Genomic DNA, 14,924 nt, shown 5'->3' on the forward strand with positions numbered 1-14,924 from the left:
AATGCCGTTGCAGGGCTTGCACTTGCACCTAATTTCCCACTAGTACTTATTTCGTTCTTTTTTAAATTGTAATATAGGAGAGTTACACGTTAATTACGAGAGTAGAGAGATAGAAAAGAAAAATAAAAAAGGGTGATTAATGTGATGAGGAGAGAGATAGAAAGAATCATTGTCCATGTGATGTTTTAATTACTTTACTCCGTATAACTTTCCTAAAAGAAATACGTTGCGATTAAAAAAGAATTCAGGAAATATACATCAACATTACATGTTCAAATTTCAAACATACCAAAAAAATTTATGTAGCTTTAGAATTTTAAATTGTAATTTGATATTACTTTTGATATGGAATTGTTATCAAATTAAAATTGGGGTATTGAGGGAGTTTCCTTCATTTAAAGTTGATTATACTAGTGATTAAAGGGAGGCTAAAACTCGAGAACTATCACGGTTTATTTAGGACTATACATAATCTTTCCAAAAAAATACTGCTAATCATTTTTTTTCGTCAAAATTAAAAACAACAATAATTTGACAGAGCTCATGCATGGATGGCATAACTCAACTCATACATTCATTCACTTATATTCATGTCCATGTCGTGAACGTTTCTATGCTTGTTCGTTGATGTTACTATTAAGAAGTTCATATGTGTTACGAATTTCTGGTTTTCTTGCGTTTAACAAGCCATAAAAAAAAAGGTATAAACTGATCATGTTTTTTTTTTTTTTTTAATAAATCCAATAAATAATTAGCAAAGAAGGTTTCTTATATTTTTTTTCTTGCTAGAAAAAAAAAAGAGTTGGAAAAAAAATGTTCAATTTTTTATTTACTTGGTTAAGAAAAACTCATCATCCGAATACGATTCAAGTTAACTGATCTTAATCCAACCGGTCAAAATCCGACCCGAACCAAAGGACAAGAAGTTAAACACAAGTTATACTCCGTACAACACATTACACATCTAACACAAGTGAATAAGTGAAGTCGTCAAAATAAATTCAAGTCAGAAAAACTCACGTCGCCGGCAATGGCTCCGATTGCTTCCAAGCTCTATACTGGTAATCATCAACATTCTATCTCTCTCCTCCTTCAAATCATCACAGATTTTCCCCAATTATAAACCCTAACTTTCAAAAATCCCCAAATTCAAACCTTTAATTTTTGAATTTTGCAGACGATGTAAGTTTGGTGGTACTATTGCTCGACACCAATCCATATTTCTGGACTTCATCTTCTATCTCCTTCTCCCATTTCCTTTCTCACGTAAAACCCTAAACCCTAATTTTTCTCATTCCTTAATTTTCTTCATTATTGATTCATTCGTAATAATTCTATCTTTTTTTGCAGATTCTCTCATTTATCAATTCAATTTTGCTGCTCAATCAGCTGAACCAAGTTGTGATCATTGCGACAGGACACAATACTTGTGGTTACATTTACGATTCGTCGTTATCGTCGGTTTCGTCGTCGATTTCTTCCAATCAGAGCTCGGATGATGCTAAAATGCCGGCTTTTTGCTCGGAAGTGCTCAAGAATTTGGAGGATTTTGTGAGTAATGATGAGAGTTTGAGCTCTGTTGGTGCTGCTAATGGCGTGGGTTCCTCACTTTTATCGGGTTCCCTGTCCATGGCTCTTTGTTGTATCCTTTGGTTCGATTTTTCGAGCTTTTTGTTGTTTTGATTGTTAATGAGTGTTTAAGTTTGAGGACATTATTGGTTTTGTTTGGATTAATTTGTGGAAAATAGATGTTCAGCGTGTTTTTCGATCCGGGCCGCTTCATCCTCAGCCAAGGGTGAGTTGCTTGATTGTATTTTGTGTTTGTAGTTTTTAGTCTTCTCTGTGTTTCATCATGTTTGGTAATTTTGAAATTTGATAACTACTGTATGTATCAAATATGGGCTTCAGTATGTATGAAAAATCTCAATTTTGTTGAAGCAATTTGTGGATTTTGTGATATTTGCTCAGTTTCATAAAAAAAAAGAACTTTATTAAAATTATAATTTAGAGCTAGTTGCATTCTGTATAACTGTTGTTAAGCACCCTTCAAATACTGCTATGTTGATTGGACCTTTCATGCCTTTCCAAAGCATCTGCATTCATCCATGGTACCGCGAGTCTGCAATAAAGTGTAAAACTTGAACATTTCTTCAGCTGACGTAGTTGTTTGTGATATTATCTGTGGCCTACTGGCCTTTACATGACATCTAAAGAAAAATGCTGGTTATTAATGTAACATGTGCAAGAGTTGTTGGATCAATTTATTAATTTTTGTGCTACATTGGCAGATATTATGCTTGCATGGATCCCCCGATGGACCTGAGCAGTATGTTCTTTTCTTTTTCATTCCTTTATTCTACTCTACAATTTTGTAATTTAACATTCGTCTTTAAGTTTCTCTAATTTGCCTTTCTCAGATATGTTGCTGTGATGAATTCTATCTTTTCAGCTCAGCGTTCCATGGTACCTTATTCATTCAATACTCAAGTTAAAGTTTGTGTAATCCAGATTTTTTTTTCCCCGTTGTCACGGGTTGATAAAGCATCTATTTGACCAATATTATGGTGAAGCTTCACCATGAGTCTTATGTGGTAAAACAAAGGAAGCTTAATGCAAATTCCCTGCTTCTTTTTCCTGATAACCCAACAGATTTGTGAGACCATGGAAGCTGATTAACATCATACTTTAGTTGTTTCTCTGCCACCATAGTGTCTGCTTTGATGCCCCAGTAAGTATGAGATTGAGTGGATGATACAAAGCTAAGAGCAAGGAGAAATAGTTCAGTAGCTGTACTCTGTACATATAGTAGTACTTAGCAGAGTACACAGCCATCTACTTTACATTTAAATTCTTATACTAGTAATTATTTTGCTGATTTGGTAGACTGTAGGGAAGTGTTTGTCTAGTAGTTAATGCTTCACTAGGGAGTATGACTTAGTGATGCCTTTCTGATATTGGAGCCCGTGGGAATCTCTTAGAGCGGCGATGACAGTTATTAATATTTTTGGTAGATAGGTTGTGTTTTAGAATATAGTCCCTTTGATTTATTTATATGTCATATTGGAGATAGGATTGCATATAAAGAAATTAATGAGAGTCCCTTAATTATGTTTTTTTAGCTCTTTTCTATTTTATGGTTTCAGACTTTCTTTCGATGGACACCTTCAAATTCTGCACTCCTAGACATTATGTTGCATATTTCATGCTCCTTGTCATGATGCTACACTATTTCCATCTTCCTTTGTTACCTTTGTTTCTCTTTCCTGATGTTTATGGGGTCAAGATGAAAGAATCCATAAGTGGTGAGTTGGCATAGGTTAGATATATTTCTGGAATGTTGCTTAGAATGACTATTGCTAACCTAGTATGAACATTATTGATTTAGGACCAAACTTACTCTTCCAAAACAACATTTAATATGATTTCATTATGCGGAATCCTCGGAATCTTTTGTTTGAAGATTAATGTTATTATGCGGTGATAACTTTAAAGGACTGTATGCTAAGAGATGGTTCCATGTTGGTCTCTGCTACAGGTGAGCTTATATGAGTACAAATGGTTGATGTGGTATTTCTAGTAATGGATTATTTTGAAAAAAAAAGTTGATAATATTTGGGTGAACATGCATTGCAATGGACATTTGCATGATAGTGATGATACTCTCTAGTCTCCATACAAATTTGCATATATACTCATTACTTTTATCATCTTGGGGTGAACATGCATAACAATGGACATTGGCATAATACTCTCCATACACATATACATATATACTCATTACCATTAGAAACATATATTGCTTAAACAGGGGGCTTCAGTTGACTTAAAGATTGAATTGAACTTTAGTTCTACTATAACTTGGATGGAAGAGAGGGATACTTCTAGCCTTGCAAATGTTAAAATAGAATTCTTTCTGAAGTATTAAAATCTTTTTTTGTTTTTGGCTGTATTATCTGATCTTGTGTGTGTTTTGCTTTATATTTTATTTTATTTTTTTGGTTCAACAAAAACCTTCCTAGGCCTTGATTCTACTGAACTAGATTATATTTTAATGATAAAACTGTTTTTCACCGATTAAAACATTTTAAATGAGTCACTTGTATATTTGGTTGTATGAAATTACTGATTCTAAGGATCAAAGTTAATTTTTACTGAATAAAGGTTATTATAAGGTGAAGGGAACTAGTCATTATACCAATTTCAAGTTCTGGCTGGAACAATGACCCTATCCTTATCCTAATCCCAAAGGAAGACACATTAAACATAATTGACTGCTCTTGTTTGATCAATTGATGTCTACAAATTTGATATGTTTGGTTATATACATGCAGGTCCCAATTGATTCTTGTGTTATAGGAGCACAGCACTCTGCCTTCTTGCAGCAGGTAGTGCATGATGCTTTTTCCTCAATGATTTTGCTTTTATAGTCCATTTAGATGTTTTAAAGTCTGTTGCATTTGATATGCAAGGCGTCTTATATTACTGGCGGGGTCTATTTGAAACCTCAACAACTTGAAGGGCTATTTCAGTATCTTTCTGTAAGTTATTTGTTGTCCTTATCAATAATGCGCTCCATTTCTACAATTTTATCTGCTCCCCCTCCTATAATTAGGGGTATGGAGGTATGGTTGAACAGTTGAACCAACTGTAGTTTGTCCTTGGTTATTGCAGGGAGTCAGGGACTGTTTCCTAATTTTTTTTCTCCAGACTTATACTTTTACGCTTATAATATGCAGACTGTTTTTGCTACTGACTTGCACTCGAGGAACTTCATACAACTTCCTAAACCTGTAGGCGTTGATTTCCGTGCCTCGTAAGTTTATTATTCCTTTGCATTAGCTCAACTGAAGCTTTCTTATTACTTTCGTGTATAAATGATTCCTTTTATGTTGCTTTAACATGGTATTTTGTGCTTTGCCATTTTCTCAATATTATGTGCTAATGTCTGCTATGCAATTTTCCAGGTGTTTTTGCCACAAAAACACGATAGATATGGGTTACATATGTTCAGTATGCTTGTCTATATTCTGTATGCACCACAAGAAATGTTCTACGTGTGGGTGAGTAACAAATCTCTCAGCAACTAAATTTAACAACTTCTGCATTATTTTGTATTAGTGAAGCTACCACCTCCTGCTGATCTCTTGATACCATTCTGGACTTAACAAACTTAGTATGGTTAAAGGATCATGCTTAGCAGTTGTATAAGCAGTTTAGTTTATTTTAGCTGTTGCCCATTACATTGCAGGGGATATGAGTCTCTTTGTTGTGGATTTGACATAATTTTGGTTCTTTACATCCACTTGGTCTGCCCAATATAATTAACTGGAAAACACTTTTACCTTCCACTGAACTTGTCATCTAGTTATTTATAGACCTACCATACCTTCTGTAGTGCCATTGGACTTGTCATTTGGTTCATCTGCTCAAGATCAGTTTGTGCACTGTGCGGTGAAGCGCGTTGTACAAACTTTTTTGGTGGATTATTCGTCTTGCTATTTCTAAACTGTATTGTTAAGTGTGTGTGAGGGTGGGTTTGCAAGGTTTTTTTTTTTTTTGGCAGGAGTCAAAAAGACGTGACATTTACTTTCTTGGGACAGAGTTAATTCTCAGATTTTGGTGTCACATTCCTGTATTGATCTTCCTTTACATATCTGATTGCTTTTCTGTTCTTTGCTTTCTGCATCTTTATTTGAGAAAATAGGTCAGTTTATGGCCGAGCCCAGTCAGATGCATCATCAGTATCAGGTCAGAAGAGAAAAGATCCATCATGACACACATGTTCGGTATTTCAGCTCAAACTTTTACTCTGCACAAATGATGGTATTGGCAAATATCTTATATCCTATAGGGGGCGTGATCTTTATTTTATATACGAGTAGATATTTAGATTTTATCTCCCTTTTCACCTTTGATCAATCTAACGTGTGTGCCAAATTTACTTGCAGGGTTTCAAACTTGCGGCAGTATGCTTACGTGGCTCCATGAAGCTTCGTTTACGAGAGTCGAAAAACTGTTAAGCATGGTCCATTCTGTTATTCCTGGCATAAGCAAATATGAAATTATACCAGGATCATTACACAGATTTTCTGATACTGCAATTTCTTCTGGTTAAGCCTAGTTGGTTAGATTATGTGTTTTTTCCCCTTATAGTTCTTTGGTTATAAATCATATACTGTATTTCTTTGTAGCCTTTCATTAGTATCAGATAACTCAGTTAATTGTTTTGAAGAGTGATAATAACAGCAGATGTTGCTATGTTTTGGATAACTTTACGTCTCTTTTAGTACAATGTTCTTTCCAAAGACTAGGTTTGTATTTAAACACGCTTAATTAAAAAAGATCTGACAAATATCTAGCTGGATAATATGATCCCATGTGCCTTTATTGAATCTATAGTGTCCCACCCATGTTATTTTTAAGGATAACTCATTGGCTTCGTATGTGATTTTGATCCTATTTTTATACAAAACTATCTGGAGCTGCCCCTTCAATCTATCCTATACAGCATTCCATCCATGGAAGAGAAGGACCTCCGCCACCCCCTCCTCCCCTTGGCAAACAATGCGGATGCCACAATAACCACCACCACTGGCTTTGTGGGTCCGACGTCAAACGATAGTGGCAAGACCACCTCATCCCGCTTGAGTGTAATTGCTCGTCTCCTTGTTATATTCTTAATTGGTGCCATCTCCATATGGGCATCCCATGAGGCATCAAAAGGATTTGTGATCACAGTCGTTAACAACATGAAGGATACACCGGCGGGAGAGAAATTCACTCTCTTTTTCATCTCCAATGATGAAGCCATCCGATTAGTTCAAAGTTCTTCCACTTTTGCTGCCGAAGTTCTTTTTCCTGGTGATGATAGCATACCTGAGAAGCTCATCGACCAGATCGATGTCCAACTAGTCAGCCACAATCTAACCAGTGATCATACAGTTGCTGTCAAGTCTTTGGGACAAAAGAGCAAGTATATACTCTTCATAAATCCTTTAGTCATGGAATTTGGTAATTTCAGGTACAGAATCAGAAAAGAAATTCAAAAAGGCATGGCTGAAATTTTGCTGTTCAATAGGCAACACACAGCTCCGAAGACCTTGCTAGCTGGAATGGTTGAATATATAAGCGATTTGGCCGGTTTTGGCGGTCCAAAGCCGGTGTTCAAACAGAGAGATGTCAGCGCGAAGTGTTGGGAAGAAAAGGATTCAGGAATTGTGGCAAAGTTTTTGGCTTACTGTGAGAAGAAAAGTAAAGGATTTGTTGGAAGATTGAACCAAGAAATGAATAGAGATGGTTGGTATGAGAAATTAATGGATAAAGTGCTTGAAATGCCAGCCATGCATTTTTGTGTACAATTCCATGATTTCACGATCAAGAATGAGGATGTGACTGAGTGATGCTCTGTCTGAGCTGTCCTGTTCTAGCTTCTGTAAATTCTTTGTATTTTTTTTTTTTTTTTTTTTGCTGTTCTGTTATACGTATATAGTCAATTAATACGGAGTACAGAGTATAATTTATGAAGATACTGAGTATTTTATTTATTTATTTTTACGAAAAAGATAGATCTTGATCTGTAGTCAAGTAGGCAGCTTTGTTTATTGCAAATTGTGGTATCATTAATTAATTTTTTTTTTTTGAAGGATCATTAATTATTTATTATTTTGGATATTCACTTTTATCTATCCATTTTGAACTTCCCTAAAAAACAAAAAATAATAAAAAAAAAAATATCCATTTTGAACTAGTATAAATATTGACAATTTCACTGCAATTCATTTCAATTCATTCTACTCTAATAGGAAGAGGGGGAGAGGGGGTGGAGGACTGGAGGGATCCCGTATCTTACTGTATTAGAGAAAAAAACAACCAAAAATTCCATTCGGAATAGTTCAGCTTGATTCAGCTTAGAGTAAGTGAGAGCTTAATTCCCTCGGCATTAAGAATGTGAATATAGCTTGGACAAGAATGATTAAATTGAAGAAACAATGAACATCAACATTTCCACTGAGAATCTCATCACATAACAAAGAAAGCCAATGTTATTTACAACTATTTACAATTAATTAGTGAGCTAGGTAACACATTAAGACAGATGAAAACAATCCTAACAGCGTGCATTATTGATTCAAAGTAAGACGGTCATCTTCAAACAGCCTTGATTCACAGGGACACTTCAAAGTAAGACAATAATCTTCAAACAGCCTTGATTCACAGGCACGCATCATAGTAAGATGGTAGTCTTCAAATGGCCTTTAGTACAAGTTTACTAGTATGATGAACCCCATGAGCAGCAAGTTTCAGCACTGCACGGCTTTGGTACATCCTACACAAGAAAGTATATGAGCACAAGGCCCAATTAAATGAATGTTTCAAAACCAAAAAGCTGTAGCCTGCTTCATAGTTCCTACTTCAATCATTATCAATTATCAAAGTATATGAGCACAAGGCATGGCTATTTCAAATTCCTTCCAAGTGTGATTTCTATGATAAGTACAGCCGTGCCTAAGGGCATCTCAAATCCTTCCAAATGTGATTTCAATGTGAAGTACGGCTGTGCCTAAGGGCATATGGCTCAAAGGTAGGGCACTAAAAAGAACAATTCCATGGCTTAGCCTCTGTGGCTCTGCATTGCTCCAGAAAGACAAAATGCAGATGACAACATATCGCTAACATACACAGTGATTTTCAGGATGTGGCTCCATTAGGATTGAGTCATTGATGGGATGATGGCAATAAATAGGCTATTCCACAGTCCAATCAATCCCTGTCATTCACATGTCATGAGAATATATGACCAAAAGATGGCTCTGATACTGAGAGAGATTACACCCTCGATGTTGTTAAGCTGTCTAGAAATTGTCATACTAAATTGTCTAACTTCTAATTTGCAATGAAGTAAAACAGTCAATTGCCTATCCAGACAAAAGTAATGGAAACAACCTCTTTGCAGTAGTAGGAGCAAGGGAAAGAGGATTTATAATTGCATAGCTCAAGGCTGTGAATTTCTGAATAACTAAACCCTGTCCTTTGGTGGGAGCCTTGTTGAAGAAAATTGAAAACATATTACTCCCTCCGTTTTTAAATACTTGTTCCATTTCTCCATGCGCGGAGTTTTAGGAGAAATTGGAGAAAGTAATAAAATATGGAGGTAGTGGGGTAGTTGAGAAAATAAAAAATTGTAAAAAGCAAAAGTTGTGGAAGAATAGGAGGAGAGAGAGTATTATGTTGGGTCCACTAAGTGTGAGAAATGAATTAAATATTGTAAAAGCTTTCCAAAAGAGAAAATGGAGCAAGTATTTACAAACGGCCAGAAAAGGAAAGTGGAGCAAGTATTTAAAAACGGAGGGAGTATGATCTAAGATTAAAGGGTATAGGTAAGTAGGAAAGAGTAGTCCTAGAGTTGGTAATCCTTGGCACGACATAAAACCAACCTAGAGAAACCCAAATCCAAAAAGACACAAACAAGAATCAAACCCGACCCAAACAGATCAATTTGTAATTATATGCAATTATGCACCTATCGGCTATCCTATCCTACTTTTTACATAATTTTTTTATGTATTTGGTGAACCACCAGAAATTGACACAAAATCAAACACAAACACAACCAGTATACCTGCTTTGCCAGCTCTAGGAAAGACTACATGTGAAAAAGTGAAGCATAAATTGACAAAAAAGATAAGAGGTTCAGCTTGTTGCACAACAGAGAGAGGCTAATCAAATAGCTGACTCACTGGCAATCTGGCACCCAGTGAAGAGAGAGAGAGAGAGATGAGGCAGCAAAAAAAAAAAAAAAACTGTATGTCATGGGAAGTTAAAGTTCCTATATTTCTTGATCACTGAATAATGATAAAGGCAAGATCCCATACCAAGCAGCTACTACACAAAGAATAGACCCCAAGAAAAAAAAAAAACTTGCTAAAATATTGCAATCCTGTTTTGTGTAGTACACTTTAACAACAATTTTAGGAAGAATGATTTATTATTATCATCGAAAATTATTAGATTAAAATTCGGTGTTGTGAGCACAGCCCACGTTCTAGCTTGGTAATTAGCGTTAATCGGTCAGAATATTTCTAAATTGAGAGGGCAGACACTTGAATTTACACTGATATCCATTACTTGTCCCCATGTTTAACAGTGAAAGGGCAAAAATGAAAGGGGAGTGGAGGGTTGTCATGTTACTTTCAAGAAAAAAAATATGAACTTGAAAATTAAAGAAAGGGGGCCTGGAAAATGTATTTATGTGGAAGTCAACTGACCCTGCGATAGCAAGTCCCCATGTAGAAAGGGCATAGAACAGCTTCCCAGCATGCCATATACTCAGCATCTTCTCAACCTTGTGAAATCCACCAAGTGAGCTGGTCAAAGCTGCAACGGTTAAAATCACACATCAGTACATAAATTACAGCAGCAGAAATCAATGTAATTGGACATCTCTGAGACACTTATAAACAAATTAACAAAGTTTCCTCATTTGATTCACAAACATCTTATAAAGGGCATATGTCATATTGTCTTTGTTGTCTTAACTCTTAAAGAGGTACCAAAAGGCTCACTCTAGGGGTTTTTGTCAAGAAAAATTAAGATCACGTTATATGAAGACCTAAAAGTTGGTCACTTGAGATCCATTGGATAGCAGATTATGTCATTATGTCAAGATCAGGGATGTTAAATTGCCAATTCCTTTAAAGGAAAACTACCTAGTTAGATCTCAAAAAAGTTCCCAATGCCTGTAACTTCAGCCCACACTTGTTTTATAAAAAATCATTGTAAGCAAGACGAATAAAATTAATTGCAGGGTATGAAGCCATGAACAAACAAACCGTTGAGAGCAACCTTAAAGATGCAGTGGAATGGAAATTCTACAGATATCAATGTCTAAAAGAGACTTATTTTATACTCTGTAGAATACAAATATCATATATTAATGACAAATGGTTCTACGAAAGTAATGAAAAGCCAATAGCCAACATAAACTTACTTTTCTGTAGCTGCTCTGGAGTCAATTTCTGCAACTTAGGATTTGACACAATGCATCTAGCAAGGAAGTTGGCAACACCATCCACCACCTGTTCCTCACAGACTATAACATAGTTTTCGTCATCTATACCACTGTGCTCCTCAACTTTTCCAGGAACCATGGAATCCGTAACCCACACCCACCAACTGGGCTCTTCTTGGTCAACATTGATTAAAACTTCAACAGCTTCCAAGTCTTCTCCTGCAAAGCAACAATAATCCCCATAAACAGCAAAAGTCAGGACTTGCGGCAGTATATGGAAAAAATTTGTACAAACTATAATTTAGTTACTACAAATGACAACAAACCTGTAGGCTCTTTAAAAGGAAACTCTTTTGTAGTCCCATTCACTGATCCATCACGGAGCGACTGAAGTCGAGTCAAGAAGCTTTCAGAATCTACAGCAGTCACAATACGCTCGTGAAGCTGCATTCACAACATAAAACAAATTACATAATTAGCTAATATTACATTCCAACACAGCCAAACTGCTTAATTCATTCCTCCTTGATCCAAAATGGGCTCACACAAATATACAATTCCTGATGCATCAATCTCACTGTAATTTATCTAAACCAAATAAACACATAGCAAATTACTTTGCATAAATATAGTTCAATAAGGGAAACTGGCAATTCTTTTTCCATCACCAATCACTCCACAGCAATATTATCATCATCTTCAGATTCATAACTCGAAAAGGCGGAAAGGGCAATGGAAATTTTCCTTTCACCAATCAATCATTTCAAAACAACACAATGATCATCTTTCAAAGCGTAATTCCAGAGGGGAGCATGCAATTTTTCATTCAATCACTTCCAAAAAATATAATTATCAACTTCCGAAGCATAAATCAAAAGGGGTCAGGCAATTATCTTTTCTACCATCAATTCCCAATGATAAAATCCACAAAAACACAACAAAAAGCTAAAAAGACCAAATCTTTTAAGCTAATTTCGTCATAATATTTAAATCTACCAAATCAAAACAAAAAAACAAGATTCTACCAAAAAATTAACCAAAATTACTTCCCAAATCCCTAAATTCACATACCCAAATCAAACAAACCCTAGAACAGAACATCAAAATTAAGAACATACATCAGGAGGGCAATCTTGAAGAAGGCAAGGAGAAGAAGAAATCTTCTGAAACAACTTCAAATTCTGCTCCAATAATTCCTTCAATTGTCTATTCTCTGTTCGAATTTCCTCGAATTCTTCGACAGTAAGAGGAGCATTAAATTCAGCGACGGAATTATCGGGGTGATCAGAGTGGTTGTTGCGATGGAGGAGCTCAGCGGCGCACCAAGCGAGCTCCGCCACCTCGACCACGATCTTCGCCGCATCTACCGCTTCTTTAGCGTGACCCATTGTTTTCTCTTGTTATTTGGGTAAGGTGTTCTTTAATCTTTACTCAATTGGGGATGACAATTATAACAAAACTTGTTTAACTTTAACATATTGATGAGTTTAGAGTAGATGTATTTATGAGTTTGTGTACATGTCGAATTGGTCCTAACTCGACTCGACTCGACTCGACTCAACGAAAAACAATAAGTCAATAACCATGTCTTCAGAAACTTAATATTATATTGAAAAACGTTGTAAAAAAAAGGGATATTATCACTGGTACCCTCAAAGAATTGACTTTTATCAATGGTGAACCTCATTAAGTTTTCATTATCAGCGGTGCCCCTAATATTTAAGCCTAATTGCTACAGTGATCTTTTCTTTAATCAAACGTTAATTAAACGTTAAGTTGGGGGTTTTGGCTTGTTTAAGGAGTATGGGAGATGGAAATACTAAAATGCCCTTACCCTAAGTACTCCCTCCAAAATTCTTGTTATTTTTCCCTCCCTTTTTTTCGATTTTTCCCTCTTTCCTCTCTCTCTTCTATTTAAACTCTGTGGTTCTTTACATTTCTATCTTCTCTTCCCTACTCTTCTCTTCTCTTCTTTTCTCTTTTAAAACTCATACTCATCAATGGCTTCTTCTGGCAGGGATGAATCTTCAAGGAGAATCAGTGTTGAAGGGGCTTGGTTCAGAGGCATGAACTGCAATTGCCAACCACCAAGATATGTAGACATTAGGTTTTTGAACTCAATATCGAATCCTAGAAGGGCGTATATAAGTGTAGGGTCTGTGATTTTTTTTATGTGGGTCAGGGAAGATCAAATGTTAAGGGACAGTGGAGGGAGGCAAGGAGATGCAGCATATATACATGCATTAAGGGCTGAATTTGCAAAGTTTATGCACAAGACTGATGAATTTGCTGATTTTATGTAAATGGTAGTGAAATTGGTTGTGGTGATGTATTTGGTGTTGCTTGTAGTTACTTTGAAATAGATGAAATTAGTTAATGTCATGTAATTGTGAAACTCTAATGTAGTTGGTGTTTTATTTTGGAATAAAAACATGGGTTTATTGGGATATTTTGCATATTTTGGAATAAAGACAGGAGTAAATTTTTGACAATAAAATAAGTGCATTACCAATTCACAAAGTGTCAAAAACAGAAGACTTAATTGATCATAAGTAATTGATCCCAAAACAAGAGGTCAACTGTTTGCATAAAATTTGTTCCAAAAAACAACTTAATCATAGTTATAGGTTGATGCTAAAAACCTCTTGACATTTGTTCCAACACCAAAAAAAGTAAGTTCCCTAAGATTATTACATCAGCAGAACAGGACAACTAGCAGATTAGCTTCATGGCTGTGACTGATACAAGTCTTGAGGTTGGCTGGACATCTGAGATTAAGAGATCTCTGTTGCAGCTCCAGCAGCCTTGGACTTTGCAGCAGCTTCCTTGGCAGCCTTTGATTGATCCCTCACCCTTGGATTTTTAACCACCAATGCCTCACTTGCCTTTAATTCCTTCCCAGTTAGACCTCCCTTGCAAGTCTTTTTGTTGTGGCCAAAATTACCACAGCTGCTGCATCTCACAGTTCTTGCCCTCTTGCCTGGTTTCTCTTCACCCTCTTCCCTTCTTCTGTTTCTGCTGGGCCTTCCAACACCTCTCTTCATCTTTGGTGGGGCAATCTGGTTGGGGTGGTTAGGATCAGCTGGTGGCCACTGAGAGAAATCTGGAATTGGGTGTATGGCATGGCAGTTGACCAGCTTGTATGTCTTTGCAGAATACCAGGAGCTCACATAGTTGTGAGGATCAACTTTAGCATGAAGCATAGCTCTCACTGCATGTCTGCAGGGGATACCAGACAACTGCTGTAGACACCCATTTGTGTCTCCCCCCAAAACCAAACTCGGTGATGAGTGCCTTTCACGTCGAATCATAATCGAATGAGGTGAAAGTGTGAAAAGTCTAGTGTTGTGGAAAGTTTTATTTCTTTTTCTCTTCTCCCTGTTTTTGAAAACTTTATTTTAAAGAAAACATCCAATCCATTTTGGCTGGTCCATGAGGTCCAATAGTGGTGTAGTTGGATGGGGCTTGCAAAGACCTTTCCAACGATATATTATAAGCCCAATTCCGATGAATATTGAGGAAGTTATGGCCAATTTACTAAACTGGGTCCGGTTTGAGCTTTAAGTACGGCCCTATGATCTAGGGGAGGGCCTAATATAGTTTATCATTCCTAATGTAATTAGGACTGGTTTTAGTCTTCTAGAACATTCTAGAAGGTCTTATCATTCTTAATTCAATTAGGATTCTTCAGAGTTTTAATCAAGATCAAATAGCATTTTCGATGGAATTATATTATTTTATCTTCCAGTACAGGAAATTTATCAGATTTTCAAAAACGCGTGGAAAACCACTTTGGCGTCCAACCCCAGGCCTTGGCGCCTGGAACCAGGATTGGCGCCAAGCGCTAGCCATTGGCGCCTGGCGCTAGCCACTGGTGCTGGCGCCAATGTTGATTTTCGATCTTCAGACTCTGTTT

The 14,924-nt window shown here is 36.4% G+C and overlaps 3 protein-coding genes across 4 annotated transcripts; 2 read left to right on the top strand and 1 right to left on the bottom strand.

The window, feature by feature from the left end:
- The first annotated feature begins 795 nt into the window (after window positions 1-795).
- On the top strand, window positions 796-6,367 carry LOC110706708 (RNA polymerase II transcription factor B subunit 4-like). 2 transcript variants are annotated; one of them, XM_021884672.1, is made up of 12 exons: window positions 796-1,061; window positions 1,178-1,266; window positions 1,351-1,642; window positions 1,749-1,795; window positions 2,289-2,326; window positions 2,418-2,463; window positions 4,332-4,385; window positions 4,470-4,538; window positions 4,737-4,813; window positions 4,965-5,060; window positions 5,705-5,786; window positions 5,949-6,367. In XM_021884672.1, exons 1-11 carry the CDS (start codon window positions 1,031-1,033, stop codon window positions 5,772-5,774), a joined length of 909 nt encoding a protein of 302 aa, XP_021740364.1. In that variant the 5' UTR covers window positions 796-1,030; the 3' UTR covers window positions 5,775-5,786; window positions 5,949-6,367. The 2 variants fall into 2 exon arrangements, with proteins under 2 accessions (XP_021740364.1, XP_021740363.1); XM_021884671.1 differs by having other exon boundaries at window positions 798-1,061; window positions 5,705-5,823.
- Window positions 6,368-6,490: 123 nt separating this feature from the next.
- Window positions 6,491-7,642, top strand: LOC110706709. Its single transcript, XM_021884673.1, has one exon. It carries the CDS (start codon window positions 6,519-6,521, stop codon window positions 7,398-7,400), a length of 882 nt encoding a protein of 293 aa, XP_021740365.1. The 5' UTR covers window positions 6,491-6,518; the 3' UTR covers window positions 7,401-7,642.
- A 312-nt stretch (window positions 7,643-7,954) lies between these two features.
- Window positions 7,955-12,480, bottom strand: LOC110706710. Its single transcript, XM_021884674.1, has 5 exons — window positions 12,127-12,480; window positions 11,335-11,452; window positions 10,988-11,227; window positions 10,266-10,374; window positions 7,955-8,326 (listed from the first exon to the last, which is right to left on the bottom strand). The coding sequence occupies exons 1-5, from the start codon at window positions 12,394-12,396 to the stop codon at window positions 8,245-8,247; spliced, it is 819 nt and encodes a 272-aa protein (XP_021740366.1). The 5' UTR covers window positions 12,397-12,480; the 3' UTR covers window positions 7,955-8,244.
- Window positions 12,481-14,924: the final 2,444 nt, after the last annotated feature.

The sequence above is a fragment of the Chenopodium quinoa genome, unplaced genomic scaffold (assembly GCF_001683475.1).
Source record: "Chenopodium quinoa cultivar QQ74 unplaced genomic scaffold, ASM168347v1, whole genome shotgun sequence".
Taxonomy (NCBI): Eukaryota; Viridiplantae; Streptophyta; class Magnoliopsida; order Caryophyllales; family Amaranthaceae; genus Chenopodium; species Chenopodium quinoa.

Coding starts and splice junctions, on each gene's coding strand:
- LOC110706708 (XM_021884672.1), top strand. CDS start 1,031: ATGGCTCCGATTGCTTCCAAGCTCTATACTG. Junction 1,643..1,748: donor CCTGTCCATGGCTCTTTGTT/GTATCCTTTGGT, acceptor TGTGGAAAATAG/ATGTTCAGCGTGTTTTTCGA. Junction 2,327..2,417: donor TCCCCCGATGGACCTGAGCA/GTATGTTCTTTT, acceptor TGCCTTTCTCAG/ATATGTTGCTGTGATGAATT.
- LOC110706709 (XM_021884673.1), top strand. CDS start 6,519: ATGGAAGAGAAGGACCTCCGCCACCCCCTCCTCCCCTTGGCAAACAAT.
- LOC110706710 (XM_021884674.1), bottom strand. CDS start 12,396: ATGGGTCACGCTAAAGAAGCGGTAGATGCGGCGAAGATCGTGGTCGAG. Junction 10,375..10,987: donor TCCAGAGCAGCTACAGAAAA/GTAAGTTTATGT, acceptor TAACCGTTGCAG/CTTTGACCAGCTCACTTGGT. Junction 8,327..10,265: donor TGGGGACTTGCTATCGCAGG/GTCAGTTGACTT, acceptor TTTCTTGTGTAG/GATGTACCAAAGCCGTGCAG.